The sequence below is a fragment of the Aquarana catesbeiana genome, linkage group LG01, assembly GCF_042186555.1.
Source record: "Aquarana catesbeiana isolate 2022-GZ linkage group LG01, ASM4218655v1, whole genome shotgun sequence".
In the NCBI taxonomy this organism is placed as follows: domain Eukaryota; kingdom Metazoa; phylum Chordata; class Amphibia; order Anura; family Ranidae; genus Aquarana; species Aquarana catesbeiana.
Genome location: NC_133324.1, coordinates 48,471,134 through 48,487,609, shown reverse-complemented (window position 1 = coordinate 48,487,609; position 16,476 = coordinate 48,471,134). Strand labels below are relative to the sequence as shown.

At 43.0% G+C, this 16,476-nt stretch overlaps 1 protein-coding gene across 1 annotated transcript in view; it reads right to left on the bottom strand.

Annotated features, from left to right (window-relative positions):
* AQP3 (aquaporin 3 (Gill blood group)) overlaps positions 1 to 16,476 on the bottom strand; it is a 63,702-nt gene that overhangs the window by 5,593 nt on the left and 41,633 nt on the right. Inside the window, exons 2-4 of the mRNA XM_073618450.1 lie at positions 14,559 to 14,685; positions 14,253 to 14,390; positions 4,268 to 4,386 (exon numbers count right to left, since the gene is read on the bottom strand). Coding sequence (XP_073474551.1) covers positions 4,268 to 4,386; positions 14,253 to 14,390; positions 14,559 to 14,685 — 384 coding nt within the window. The remainder of the gene's footprint in view (positions 1 to 4,267; positions 4,387 to 14,252; positions 14,391 to 14,558; positions 14,686 to 16,476) is intronic.

Below are 16,476 nucleotides of genomic sequence, written 5' to 3'. Positions count from 1 at the left end.
CCTATGTCAATGGGAAGAATGCTTTCCTTATGCCGCGTACACACGAGCGGACTTTACGGCAGACTTTGTCCTGCGGACTTTTCGACGGACTTTACGACGGACTTTACGAAGGAACGGACTTGCCTACACACGATCAACCAAAATCCGACGTATTCGTACGTGATGACGTACGACCGGACTAAAACAAGGAAGTTCATAGCCAGTAGCCAACAGCTGATAGTTTTTGTCCGTCGGACTAGCATACAGACGAGCGGACTTTTCGACCGGACTCGAGTCCGTCGAAAAGATTTGAAACATGTTCCATTTCTAGGTCCGTCAAACTTTTGGGGAAAAAAAGTCCGCTGGAGCCCACACACAATCAAATTGTCCGACGGACTCCGCCGAACCAAGTATGCCGTAAAGTCTGGTCGTGTGTACGCGGCATCACAGACACCTTAAAGTGGTAGTAAACCGCAACTACATCAAAAATAAAGTGGGCCCCCCTCTAGGGTTAAATAATGATGCACTAGCATGCACCACATACTAGCATATTATGACAGACTTACCTGTAAAGCGGATCCCTCTCCCGTGCAGCGCTGTTATGGATCACACAGTCTTCCTTCCGGTTTTGCGAGCTCCGGCTATATGAATGGCCGGGGCCGCGGGGATGTCACTACTGCGCATGTACGCTCTGAAGATCCAGCACGGTATGCCATCCCTTCAGAGGGCATGGTCCGGTCACGTCACCGGCTGCATGCTTTGTGAATATCTCCTAAACAGTGCAAGTTTAGGAGATATTCACTGTACCTACAGGTAAGCCTTATTATGGGCTTATCTGTAGGTACAAGTTCAAAGTGGTGTTTACCCCCATTTTTAAAGGGAATTGTTGGTCAGTGGTTACTCTCTGAGAATCAGAAATTGCTCATAACTCAATGATCCCTTAGCCCTGGAGAAACCCTAGTGCTCCTGGAACCCTGATTGAAAAAGGCTGATCTTAATGATCGCCAAGTGGTCTTCTCCTTGAAAAGTTGTGACCTCTTGAGTCTTATGAGTTACTCATGACATTGATAGAGTTCAGCATGCTGTCACCACAACAGCACTATTGGTTTTACTAGGGACTGGAGAATTTATTGGAACTTGGTTCTCATGAACAAAGAACGTATTGAAGGGGGAAAAGGAAGAGGAGCATCTGGTCTGGCTTCAAGGCCAGCTATTCAAGACATGTGAGGGTGGATATTAAGTAGCAGAGACATGCATCAAGGTCAATGAAGGCCATTCAGATAACATAGTAAAGGATGACAGCAGCTTACTGAAGACAGCTATAAAGAGACACCTCACACCGGTTAATGGAAAATCCTGTCAGCCAAGAAGACTTTGCATTTAGAATGAAAGAACTAGGTTAAAATTCCTAGTAAACTAATTATATCACATCATTATGCACATTGCATATTTCCTTAGGAGCTCCTGAATACATCTTAAAGTAGTAACCCCCCCCCCAAGATGTTTACAGCACCCCCCTTTAGCTATGCTACAGCCAATTGTGCTGCTTCTTGTGTGTTATTTTATCCCTATGAGAATATTTTAACAAATCATTACTTTTAAAAACAAAAGTCCAGTTTTAATGACCAAAATCCCCTCCAGGTCATTTATAAACACAAAAAAAAATGTAAGTAAAATTTTTTAACATGTGCTGACCTGCTTCTGTTCATTAGATACTCAGCCAAGCCACTGTGCAAAGTTGGCTGAAAGTGAGTGCTACATGGGAGGGTCTGCCAGCTATAATCACATAATCATTCCCAGTGTCGTAATAGGACGCATTGCAACTTCTCATTATTCCTTTAATGATCTGGTGTCTTTTTGGAGTACCTAACCAGGAAATAAAAGTCTTAACGAAGCACTTTGCTGGGATTACCTTAAATGTGACCTCAATTTTTATGCAGACTTCTTGGGGAAGTAAAGAGCCAGTTACAGGAGCAGGGGGATAAAGATTTAGGGAAATCCAATTTATAAATTGCATAAGTTTGCCAAGGTTGCAAGCAAGAAGATTCATAGCAAATCTGGACCAAAAAAAAGAAGGCTGCCCCTGCTGGCTTCCCCCTGAAATTTCTATATGCATGGCTATCTTTGGCCCCGGTACTGTTTGAGCTTAAACAAGCATGCAGTTCATAAAGTCAATTTAAAGGCTAAGTTCAGCTTTGTTCATCAAATTCCAGCTCCCCTATGTACCAATATAGCATTAATGTACTTTTTTTGCAAAAATATCAACGCTTTCCATTAAATCTACAGTCACTTACTTCACCTCTCCTCGTCCATGTTTCCAAACGTATCCATTGCTTCTGCCTTACTTCCTGGTCACGCTTTAGGTCATGACACAGGAAGGAGTTGACCAGCTGACCTCATTAGCACACGCCCTGCATCATCCACCCTTCTACCTACATACCCATTCCCAGCTGCACATTTTGTAAATGAAATTCAATCAATCAGTTATCACCCTTCTCACTAAATACACAATATACAATCAGATTGTATAGTGTACACCTAAAATTACTAGTGGCGCTTTCAGTGCCATTAATTGTTAATGGCACACCCAATACAGAAGCAAACACACATTTTGCCATGTGAAAAAAGGGATGGCAAATGCTGCAAAACGCACAGTAAAAAACATGCAACCCACAAAACGCCAAAATGTCCCATAAGCCCCATGTAGTGTAGCCAATTGAAATCAACAGGCTGCCCTATGCTTGTCAAATGAAAAACGAGCCACAAAACGCACGCTCCCACTATGCTAGATGTGAATGGGGCCTAAAAGTGAAATTGCTGCGTTAACACAAGAAAAATTAAGCTCCATTCACATCTGTGCGTTTCCTTGCATTTCAGAAATGGGCTGCGCCAAAAATCACAGTAAAGTACGTTTCAAGCTCTGCTTTAAAAAAAAAGTTCTGAAGCTTCTTTAATTGCTGTGTGCAGGACAGCCCATTCAGGTGGTTGGGCTGCCTTATGTGTGATGAGTGAAAATGCTCCAAAACGCCTCCCCACCTCGCTAAAAAAAATTGCATGTGGGAATGTGAGTTGTGATAGTGGCTTGTCCACTCCCTCCTATGTACTTGTATACATGATGCAATCTGGTTGTATATTGTGTATTTAGTGAGAAGGGTGATCACTGATTGATTGCATTTCATTTACAAAAGGTGCAGCTGGGAATGGGTGGGTAGGTAGGAGGGTTGATGATGCAGGGTGTGTGCTAACGAGGTCAGCTGGTCCACTCCTTCCTGTGTCATGACCTATGGTCTGACCAGGAAGTAAGGCAGAAGTAATAGATACGTTAGGAAACATGGATGAGGACAAGGACAAGTAAGTGTCTGTAGATTTCATGGAAAGCTTTGATATTTTTGCAAAAAAAAGTACATTAAAGCGGTTGTATACCCGCAGAATTTTTTTTTTTTTTTTTTACCCCTGTAAAGCAAAAGGCATAATGAGCTAGTATGCACCGCATACTAGCTCATTATGAAATACTTACCTTAGAACGAGGCGTCCGTATCTTACCTGGTCCACGCCGAGGGAGCTGTCATGTTGCCTCGGCGTGTCTTCCGGGTATGCACGCGGGAGATTTCTTACCCGGCAAGGTCCGGCAGTTGCCGGGCCTTCAGCCGAGAATCCCCTGTGTGCATGCGCTGCTGCAGTCAGCGGCTCATAGCAAGGGGAATATCTCCTAAACCGTACAGGTTAAGGAGATTTTTTTTTACCTACAGGTAAGCCTTATTATAGGTTTACCTGCAGGTAAAAGTTAAAAAAAAGACTATACAACCACTTTAATGCTATATTGGTACATAGGAGAGCTGAAATTCAGAAAAAAAAAAGTGAACAAAGGAGAACTTATCCTTTAAGTCAAAACGCGTTCACTGCATGCTTGTTCTGGGTCAGTGAGTCTCACTGTATTAAAGGCACTGAAATGGCATGGCAGTCAGGATATAGCATTTTCAGAAGATCCAGTAATATGTGCCACCATATTTCTCTCAGAACAGATATTTAATATAAATATCAATTTTAGCAAAATACCCTTTTTTTTCAATAACAACTGGATTATATCTTTAACAGGGCAGAGACCCCCATAGGCCCTCTGCCTTGGACCGCTGCCCTCACCTAAAACTCTGCTGCTTCTTACTAATGGTCAATAAAGCATTCCTGCAGCTGTGTAGATTTGGATATAGCAGTGTGTAGGTGCTATATAAACAGCCAGCAATGCCCCAAGAGTTCCAAGGTTTTATGACAGAAGTGCAGATTCCCTCACCTGGTCAAAGAAACCATTCATGAGGGTCAGATGCTCTGTTGGGAAGGTGGCGAAAATTCCAGCAGTGCCGTTAGGTCCCATTACGTAGAGTTGGTCATTGGCGAAAAACCAGATGGCATCTGAAATCGAATCAGAAAGAAGATGGTTACTTAATTCCTGATAAAACTGTCAATCTGATGTTGACTTCAAGCACTGATTTATAAAGTTAGTGTGAACCTTGCACTAAAATGCAAGGTCTGCTTATCACATACTGACTTACCCACCTCCCCTTGTCAAAACACTGCATTATGCCTGTTGTATAAAAACACCTCCAGGTAAAAATGATAAAATATATGTACCTAACACCTGGCTTCTACCTGCAGGCAATATTGATGTCACAATCCTTCTAGTGAGATCCTCAGAAATCTAAGTATCCCAAATCTTTAAGAGGACTCTCCGGCACAGTTTAGCTGGGACTAAGGTTGGTCTTTTAGGCCAAGAGTCATACCCTTGGGTGTCTCTTAGTCTGGGGTAGATATATAAAGGTAGGAGGCTGCTTCTTACATGAAGAAGCAACCCCTTTTTGTTAACATTGGTTTTTTTTTTTTTTTTTGCTTTGGGACCCTTCAGATGACATCATGTAGGGACAGGGCACCCCAGTATGCACTTAACCTGCTGGGGGAGCACTAGGATGACTCCTGACTGGGAGGTAAGACTCATATAGAGGAAAGCTGGGATGACTATTGGCACAGCAGTCTCTGGTCTCTTTCACTGTCTTATGCGTGTACAGTAAAGTTTTTGCACTGTTCTAAAGCAAGCTTGGTGTGGATACCATTTATTCTTCAGTCTTCAGGACTTCTCCAGAGCCTCTCCCATCCTCTGGAATTCCCTGCCCCTGTATATCTGATCAGCCCCTAACCTGTCCACCTTTAGGAGATCCCTGAAAACTCATTTATTCAGGGAAGCCTATCCCACACCCACCTAACAACCCCAACAAATCATTCCCCGCATCTATTAACTTTTGTACCACCACCCCCTCCCTTTAGAATGTAAGCTCTATGAGCAGGGCCCTCCTGTCCCTACTGTAAGTGTGCTGTCCCCTCTCCACATTGTAAAGCACTGTGTAAACTGTAGGTGCTATATAAACCGTGAATAATAATAATAATAATTCTGCCATATGGGGAACTACTCCTGGGCTTGTGCTCAGACTAGAATATGCGGGCTGGGCAGGTCTTGGATTATGGTCAAGCCCAAGTTGGGTTGTCTACATGGTGACTCAGAGAGGAGAGGTATATTGGTTTCTGCCTAGTGATTGTGAGTACCTTGGTGAGCCCTCATGCCAATGTTCCACAAGTGCCTCGTGGATTGCCCAAGCTGGAAGGAAAATGGACAAAACTCCTGGTCCTGTTACATTTTCCAGGTATCATTTAGACGAGGGTTGAATGGGCCAGTATGTAATAAGCAGACCTTTCTTTTTTCTTCACAGGGTTACCCTGGTACGTAGGTAGACCAGGATCAGAATGCCAGGCTTTAAAATTTTGTCCGCAAAGGCCCGTCCCAACCAATAAAAAAATAAACACTGTCAATACATAAAAAATGTAATATACATTTATAATACTATTAGCCCTCCAATCCTTGCATCCAATCTTGCTTTGTTGCAGTGCTAGGGGTGACAATAAAATTCTTAGCATCCAACACTTCTGGGTATGTCAGATGCCTACATTTCCCTGCTACTTGCTAAGGCTCCCCACCTCCTTTTCCAGCCAGTAAATCACTCATGTGTCCCTACAGCTCTGAAGTGACTCTGTTTATGTGGAGGTAAGGGGGCACCCCAGTGAGGTGGGGTGGGGGTGTGTAGGCATCCAACATACCTGGAAGTGTCAGATTCCAAAAGTTCCTGCAGAGTTTGTTGAACCTCAGAGCATAGATTGGACCCAACAGGTCCTAATATTGGTTATAATGTTGTATAAATTGATATTCCAATTCTGTATTTGAATAAAATATTTTACGGTAAAATGTCTCTTTAAGTCTTACCACAGTATAAAAGCTGGCAGTTTGTTCTCTTTAACTGAAAATCTAAACAGACAAATTTCTTCCCTTTTAGTTTCCTGTGTGGGATCAGCGCTGATCTCTTTAGTAAAGACGTTTGTTACTGAAGTGTGAATTTCCTGTTCCTGACAAACACAAAATTCTAAACTGTGCATTATGCATGATGGGAGTCTTTTTTTTTTCCCTGACCAGGATAAAGTATTATTCATTAGAAATTGCAACACAAACATGGTCGTCCAGTTGTGCACTAGTTGGGCAGTCTAATTTCCAGCAGAAAACTCCATGACCTCCTGGTAGTGACAGATCATGGCTTTGTGTTTAGGTGGTTGGTTCTACTTTTGTGGGTTGCGGGCTCAGGTCATGGCACTGCAGGGGCGGATCCGGGGGGGGGGCAACGGGGCAATTGCCCCCTCCAAGAAATGCGGGTGAGTCAGAGTCAGAGAGCCAGCGAGAGAGCCGCCGAGCGGCTCCGTAGGTGACAGATTCGGCGAGCGGCTCCGTAAGTGAAAGAGCCGCCGGGTGGCTCCATAGGTGAGAGAGCCACCGGGCGGCTCCATAGGTGAGAGAGCCGCCGGGCGGATCCGTAGGTGACAGAGCCGGCGAGCGGCTCTGTAAGTGAAAGAGCCGCCGGGTGGCTCCGCAGGAGAGAGACAGCGGGCTGGCTCGGCGGCTCAGGTGGTGAGATGTGCCGGCGCCGCTCGATGTGTGAGCGGGCTGCTGGCCAATCAGGGAGCCGGCGGGCGGGGGAGCAGAGAGATGACATCATCTCTCACCGCCCGGCGCCCGCCCTGCATCCCTGCAGTTCCCCCCTCACCATGCAGGCAGCTGCAGCAGCAGAGAGATCACATCATCTCTCTGCTGCCTGTCTCTGGGACACAAGAGACCACCTTAGCAGGTGGCAAGTGACAATCCTCATCTGGTGACAGGCGACCTGGCAAGTGACAATCCGCAACATGTGGCAGGCGACGTGGCAAGTGACAATCTTCATCTGGTGACAGGCGACCTGGCAAGTGACAATCCGCAACATGTGGCAGGCGACGTGGCAAGTGACAATCTGCATCTGGTGACAAGCGACGTGGCAAGTGACAATCCGCAACATGTGGCAGGTGACGTGGCAAGTGACAATCTGCATCTGGTGATAGGTGACGTGGCAAGTGACACACCCGGTGCTCCCACTGATTCTGCATTATGGTGAGTTAAACTATTTAATTTTTTATAACAATGTAATAATAGTAATAATGCTCTTCAATCATCCTGACACCATAACAACCATGGTGCCGTGATAATTGAAGCGCCAACACCAGCCATTTCCCTGATAGATGTACCCCAAAAAAATATATTTTCTGGCAGTGCCCCTCCCGAGACTAGACTCTGGATCTGCCCCTGTGGCACTGTGCCCCAGGGTACCTGCTATCAGGTATCGGATTTAGATATGGAAGAGACCTATTCAGGACTCCACAACTCCACAAACATTTTATCATTGCTGCCCGCAGAACCAGATATTAGGTGTAATTTTTAAGTACAAATTTGAGAGAATAATAAAACCAAGGACCTCATTAGGTGCTCCTTGCAGCATAAAGATATAGGAGATGCACTCTCAAAACTTTGATGACATTTTTTAGGGCATAACTGTGTGTTACTCCTAACCCCTGCACACTGTACATTTCCTACTCCTGACCTTCGCTCTATGGGGTCCAGTCTAGACCCTTACTCCAGACCCTTGCACACTCTACGATAGTTACTCCTGACTCCTGCACTCTGTGCATTACTTACTCCTCACCTCTGCACTATGGGGTTATGCACTCCATTATGCACTCCAGGCCTCAGTACATTACTTACTCCTGACCCCTGCACCCTGTGCATTACTTTCTCCTAACCTCTACAGTACACTATGTGCATTATGCAGTCCTGACTCCTGCACTCTCTGCATTACTTACTCCTGACCTCATAATCTGTGCATTACTTAGTCCTGAACTCTGCATCCTGTGCATTACTTACCTCCTAACCTCTACAGTACACTATGTGCATTATGCAGTCCTGACTCCTGCATTACTTACTCCTGGCCTCATATAACTGTGTGTTACTCCTTACCCTTGCACACTCTACGTTACTTATTGCTGACCCCTGCACTCTGTGCTTTAAATAGACCTGACCCCTGCACCCTGTACATTACTTACTTTTGACCTCTGCACCATGTGCGCTTTGCACTCCTAACCCCAGCACATTGTACGTTACTTATGTCTAAACCCTGCATTCTGTGCATTACATAGTCTTGACCCTGCACTCTGTACAAAACCTACTCCTGACCGCTTCACTATGTGCGTTATACAGTCCTGACCCCTGCACTCTCTGCATTATTTACTCCTGACCGCTTCACTATGTGCGTTATGCAGTCCCGACCCCTGCACTCTCTGCATTACTTACCCCTGACCTCTGCACTATGTGTGTTATACACTCCTGACCCTTGTACACTCTGCATTACTTACTCTTGACCTCGCAATCTGTGGATCACACAGTCCTGACCCCTGCACACTGTGCTTTACTTACTCCTGACCCTTGTACCATGTGCTTTAAATAGTCCTGACCCCTGCGCCCTGTACATTACTCACGCCTGACCACTGCACTATGTGCGTTATGAAGTCCTGACCCCAGCACACTGTATGTTACTTATGCCTGCCCCTGCACTTTGTGCATTACATAGTCTTGACCTCTGCACTATGTGTGTTATGCAATTCTGACCCCTGCACTCTCTGCATTTCTTACCCCTGACCTCTGCACTATTATTATTACTATACAGGATTTATATAGCGCCAACAGTTTACACATCGCTTTACAATATAAAAGGGAGACAATACAGTTATAATACAATAAAATACAAGAGGATTAAGAGGGCCCTGCTCAGAAAAGCTTACAATCTAATAGGGTGGGGCAGGTGGTACAAAAGGTTGTAACTGTGGGGAACGCACTATGTGCGTTATGCAGTCCTGACCCCTGCACACTAGTGCATTACTTACTTCTGCCCTTGCAATCTGTGCATAGCACAGTCCTGACCCCTGCACAATGTGCATTACTTACTCCTGACCCCTGCACTCTGTGTGTTACGCACTCCTGACCCCTGCACTCTGTGCGTTACACACTCCTGACCCCTACACTCTGTGCGTTACGCAACTCCTGCCCCTTGCACTCTGTGCGTTACGCAACTCCCGACCCCTGCACTCTGTGCGTTATGCACTCCTGACACCTGCACTCTCTGCGTTATGCACTCCTGACCCCTGCACTCTGTGCGTTATGCACTCCTGACACCTGCACTCTGTGCGTTACGCACTCCTGATCCCTGCACTCTGTGTGTTATGCACTCCTGGCCCCTGCATTCTATATGTTAAGTACTTCTGATTCCTGCAGTCTGTGCCATGCACTCCTGAACCCTGCACTCTCTGCGATATACACTCCTAATTCAGAGAAGGATAGGCTAATGTTCAATAAAACCACATCCTTTTAAGCCCCTGCCACTGTTAGCCAATGTGGCCACACACTCACCAATCACAGTGACTCGCATAATGTAGATTCATTCAATACTGTATATTTGGGCATAAAGCGACTCTGTCAGTCATTTTATCATTTTCAAAAAGTCCTAAGAGATCCTACAAGCAACACACAAACAACACACACACATTGTGAACACACTCAAAATTCCTAAAGGTGCTCAAACCTATTTGCTAAATGCATTGTGGGAATATAAAGGGCGCCAAGCCAATTAAAAAAAATATAGACAACCGCAATTAAAGGCTAATCTGGGATTTTTCAGGGGGTTGACCTAAATAATGGTACTGTAGTATGAGATAATAGAAGGAGTTATGGATGGTAACATTTTTTTGTCTTCCGGACAGTGTGGAGTTAACACAGATTTATAGGACATAACTATGAAACAATGATACGATCTTTTATATTGTTCTTCTGCTGTTTGTACTTTATGTCCATTAAATATCTTGGTTGACTTCCAAGCAATGAAAGGACTGAAGTGAGTCTATTTGTTGGAAGTTTTGGTGTAACCTGTTTTACAGGGTTTATATCCAATTGGGACCCGTGACAAAAAAACAAAATGCTTCGAAATGCCATCAGAAAGTTATTGTCATACCTTCCTGTTATGTTCCATCTAATATTTCATTCAGCGATACCCACCTTTTGGGTGGAATCCTGTCTACTTGACAACCTAAATTACACGTTTAAATTTCAGTAAGCTTCTTATTAGTCTTCTACACTTATCTAATTGTGGGGAGTCTGTAAAGTCGTCTTCCTGGATTTTCATGATGGGAAAATTGCTCATAAAAAACGCCCCTCCTGACATATTACACATTCAGAAAAGTTATTGTAAAAATATAAAAGGAAGTATTCTAGGGTTGGAGGAAGTTATCCATCTAGCTATAAATCCCTATAAAATGTTACAAAGCCAGCTGAGATAGACACGTAGCAAGTTTAGAACATAATTTGTCACTTCAACTTTGTAACATTTATGGGTCAATAAATGTTATAATACCCAATCGGAGGTGTGGTTGGTACTCATATTGAAGAAATGCAAAGTAGCTATAAGCAATCTTACAGTGGGCTTGAACTGAGGAACCTGTGCTCAAAAAGCCATTGAAGGGCTCTTCACCAGTGCTGCAAGTGGTTTAACCGCTGCCAATGTTGTCCCCATTACTGACATACTGTGCCATGTTCCGCTTTATGTCTCTGTGTGGAGGTGGACATGTTGGTAGAGGCACAAAGCTTTGCTTCCTCATTTTATAGCTGCCCCCCCCCCCCCCATGACTGCCAGGGTAAATATCAAGAGGCAACAGGGGAAGCGATGGATGGATGAATGGATGAAGCAGAAGCAGTGAGATCCTTGCACTGCAGATTCCAGGTGTGGCTTCCTCTCCAGCAAGGAGAAAAGCAGGCAACACTGTAATGGCAATATCAATCCCCTTTCAATTTTGATCAGACTAGCACTCAGAAGCAGCAGTACCTTGGATCAATGGTCACCAACCAGTGGTCTGTGGACCACTGATGGTCCACAGGAAAATTTTGGTTGTCCCCATGGGTTCTGCTCCAAATCAATATTGTGGCAGGTGTATACCACCCAATGTTGTTTCTAGTAAAGTTCTCAATGCGTGCTGACAGTCAATACTGTCAGCGTGCATTGATACCCTATGCCTCCTCTGTAGTTCCGGCTCCTGTGAACTCAGAGGGAGGCGCTGGGAATAGTGGAGAAAGTGGGAGGTGAAGGAGGGCAATTCCAAAGCCAGTGCTGATCACAGACTGTTGAAGGAGTCACAGAGCTCGAGCACATGGACTGTGGGATTCAAAATTGTGAGTTTAGTGATCCCTGAGGTCCAATGACCACTGACCATTGCCTTAGATGATCTCTCCTGCAGATATACAGCCATGAGGCTAAAGAACAGGACCAGTAGCTATAGCAGTATAGAGGCTCCCTCTGACCAGCTGAATAAGTACACAACCAGATCACCATGGCATACGTTGCAGGCTCATCCAAGGGTCTAAGCACTAACTGGTGTTCCCCAGTGCTCTTGATGTTGGAGATGGGTTTTGCTGCCTGTTAGTACCAGGTCCAGGTCCTCAGGATCACCTCACCATGAAGTGAGCAAGTCAGGGTCCAATATAGATATAGCAGGTAGGGATCAAGCAGAAGTGTAGTCAGTAAACAAGCCAAAAGTTTGGTAACAAGTGGTTGCAGGTTGGGATCAAGCAGAAGCATAGCAAAGAATAAGCAAAAGCTCAGTAACGATTAGTAGCAAAGATAAGGACAGCAGCAGGGGCAACGAGAGTGAGATATTGGCTAGAGAGAGTACAATAATCTGGCAAACGGGAAGTGCAAAGGCATGGCTTAAATAGGAAGTTAATGGGAGGAGCAAAGAGTTCAAGGTTGTACCTTGCCTTCTTGTACAAGGCAAGATTGTCCAAGGAGAGCTGTCCAACATCTCAGGTGGCTCAGCAAGAACAGATACAACCAGACGCAGCAGAGGCTGCAGCTTCAGATCCAGGCCCTGACACAAGTAGTACACTTTTTATACTTCAGGAGGATTTGAAGATAAAAGATAAAATGATATTCACCAACGCTTTCTTTTATTCACCAACGCTTTCTTGATTGCCATATTGTATATTGTATCACCAGCGCTTTATGAAGCACTTACTGTATATGTAAAAGTTTGTAAAATTTGGGAAACTTCAATAAAAAAAACTTAAGTTAAAAAAAAAAAAAAAAAAGCTTAATTTTTCAAGGCATAATTAACATTTTTGAAGTTTGCTGTACCATAGCAAATCATCATTTTTTGAGATTGGATCCATTCCTCTGATGTATTTTGTCTAAAAAGCCATCATTTATCTATCTTGAGTATCAGTACTGTCTTTAACTAGAGGATTTATATTTTCATGGGCATAGCTCCTTTTTAAAAACAAGTTATACTGTAGGATAAGGACTGTCTTGGTTTTCCATCATGGAAATCATTGCTTCTACGAATTTGAACTGGTAGTGGTCTACACTGTCACAGACTAAATGGAAACCATTACTCCTACGCTATAGATCCAGAATGACCCTCTTTTTTTCAGAAGCTAAATTATGTAGATTTGTTTTTTGCCATCTATGACCAGAACTATATGACTATATATGAAAGACTCTGTGATAACTGTTCCTTCTACATTCTAGAGCTACAATCGTCCTAAGATCTCAAATGTCCACTGACTAATCTATGAGCAGCTATAGCATGGATTTATGTCATTTTTCTATTCTTTAGACCAGGATTCTCCATTGTTCATTTCAGTTGGAGTAATAGTGCCCCATAGTCGGTATTAGTGGGGGGGGGGTGGATAGTACCCCATCGTTGGTATTAGTGGGGGGGGGATAGTACTCCATCGTTGGTATAATTGGGAGGAATAGTGCCCTATCATTGGTATTACTGGGAGCAGTAGTGCCTCATCATTAGTATTTGTGGGAGAAGTGGTGCCTCATCATTGGTATTGGTGGGAAGAATAATAATCCCTATCACTGGTGTCAGTGGACAAAATAGTGCCCAACTATGGTGTCAGTGGGATGAATAGTGCTCCATCTAAGGTGTTAGTGGAAGGAATAGTGACCAATTATTGGTGTCAGTGGGAGGTATAGTACCTTGTATCAGTGAGAGGAATAGTGCCCTAAGAGCCGGATAAAGGCAAGCAAAGGACCACATCTGACCCGTGGGCTGCAGTTTGGAGACAAATGCTTTAGATCCATTTTAGCCCTGCTTTAGCTGTACTTACGCCATGAACACCATGGCTTATATAATCTGGATGAACCAGCACTGGTTCTAAAAGCATTGTGACCCAAGGATCCTCTGATCTAAAACCATTACCATCCCATCCTTGGCTTCATCATTGAGACCAGAAACCAGAACCATCAATATCCTATTCTAGCAAATGTAGAACGGTAAGAATTATGGCTCCTGTTATCTTCAACCAACATCACCATCTGACAGTAGTTGAAACTACACCCAGAGGCCCTGATGTTGGTACTCTGGAGCTAATACTGTCCTACTCTTATTAGATTGTAAGCTCTCATGAGCAGGGCCCTCTTAAACCTCTTGTATTTTATTGTATTGGAACTGTATTCTCTCCCTTTAGATTGTAAAGCGCTGAGCAAACTGTTGGCACAATATAAATCCTGAATAATAATAATAATAATAATAATAATTACAGCTGTGCACCCATAATTAGTTTAGATCTACAATGAACACCATCCTACTCTACTTTGATATGCATCATAACACAAAAAAATATTGAATCCTTGAACTGTCACTGTCCCTATTATATATGAAGATACCTTCTGAGGATCAATGATGATTAAATTCAGAGAAACAGTCCCACATGGAGCTTCAGTCCAAAACTACATTCATTTTGTTAAAAAAAAAAACATGCTAAAGGTACCTACCATAATACAAGCCATAAACGATGCCTGCTCCAAGGAAGGCACCTAGGGTTTGTGCCAAGGTGTATACAGGAAACTTGATCCATGGTTCCCGTGCCATGATACACAGGGCAAAGGTCACAGCTGGGTTCAAATGTCCACCTATAAATTAAAAGTGACATAATAATACAATCTAGTTATTGTTAATGATTTTAAATGTAGCATGGTTTTTTTTCTATATTCATGCTAAGTTCATTTGGTTTTACAGGAAATATTTCATGGCAAGTACTCAATTCCTGCCTATCATATTTTAAAAGGGTTCGACCTTACCTGAAACTTGTCCACTAATCAGAATCCCCAGCATGACAGCGAAACCAAAAGCCAGATTAACAGTCAAGAACTGACCATGAGAGCCTTTACTAAGGACCACCTGAGCCACAGAGCCACAGCCAAACATCTGCAGAAGAAGAAGAGGAGTTGTTATTAGAGATGTTCAAGAAGAGGCACGACCTGCTTGCAGAACCATATGCACATAATTATTATATACAAGAAATTAGCTCAATAGGAAATATGGAGAAAAAGCCATTAAAAAAAAAAACAAAAAAATGGCATTACAAAAGGATTTTTTCTGGCAAAGTTTATTTTTAGAGGAAAGATCACTCAAATGAAAGTCGTTCAATCCTCCATAATGTTATTTCATATCTAAAAAAAAACAAAAGACCCTCTCCAGTCTCTAAAGACCACCTTGGTTAGGTTGCTCAAGAACAGAAAAATGTGTTCTGCTAATGCAAAGTTAAGGATATGTCCATTTTAACCCTGTGTAAAAATCATGTTTCTGTTTTCTGAACCCTAGTCTAAAGCCAAAGCTTTGACGTTCCATGCCATTCAAATGTTTGTTTTCACTTATTTACACCAAACCATGATATCATACGTAGACAATACATTTGTAGCACCCATATGTTGTAATGTTTTATTTACATTTTTTTTTTTATATTGTTGACATTGCCTATTGCTGGTAAGTGATGAAAGGTTAGCAATGTGTTTGGGGTTTGTGTTGAAGGTGTTGTGTTGGTCTAAAAAATTTGGTCCTAAAGGTTGTATTTTTTTTTTTTTTTTATATTTTTGACCATTGCTGGTGTCTGGTGACACCATGAAAGGTTGACTTGATTGTTTTGGGTAGTACATTTATCTTAGAGCAAGCATAAGCGTATTAAAATATTTTCTTTTATATTTTTTATAGTTCTTTTTTTTTTTATATGTTTGACCATTGCTGGTGTCTGGTGACACCATGAAAGGTTGTTTTGGGCAGTATATTTATTTTAGAGCAAGCATTAGCATATTAAAATATTTTCTTTTATTTTTTTTATAGTTCTTTTTTGTTGATGTTGACCATTGCTGATATCTAAAGCACATAAAAATATGTCTACCACGTGATGAAAAGATAGCAATGTGCTTGGGGTTTGGGTTGAAGGTGTTTTGTTGGTCTAAAAAAATTCAGTTCTAAAGGGCGTCTCAGAAAAACTGTGAGATGTAGTTTAGGTTTCGTTGAAGCAATGAATATTGATCCAAAATGGCTTCCAGGTTCCACTTAAATTTGGGGTCTGCTGGTATTTAAATGGCGAATCCAAAATATAGCACACACTTGTTTTTCAATCTACAACAAACGAAAATATAACAAAATAATAATTCTTTGTTAAAAAAAAGAAATCGTAAAAGAATATATATCTCTAATGCCCTGTACACACGGTCGGACATTGATCGGACATTCCGACAACAAAATCCTAGGATTTTTTCCGACGGATGTTGGCTCAAACTTGTCTTGCATACACACAGTCACACAAAGTTGTCGGAAAATCCGATCGTTCTGAACGCGGTGATGTAAAACACGTACGTCGGGACTATAAACGGGGCAGTGGCCAATAGCTTTCATCTCTTTATTTATTCTGAGCATGCGTGGCACTTTGTCCGTCGGATTCGTGTACACACGATCGGAATTTCCGACAATGGATTTTGTTGTCGGAAAATTTTATATCCTGCTCTCAAACTTTGTGTGTCGGAAAATCAGATGGAAAATGTGTGATGGAGCCTACACACGGTCGGAATTTCCGACAACAAAGTCCTATCACACATTTTCCGTCGGAAAATCCTTCCGTGTGTACGAGGCATAATAGATGTGCTTTTGGTAAGATTAAAACACCATAGAGCAGCCTTTGTCAATCAGGGTTCTACCAAAGGTTGCCAGGGGTTC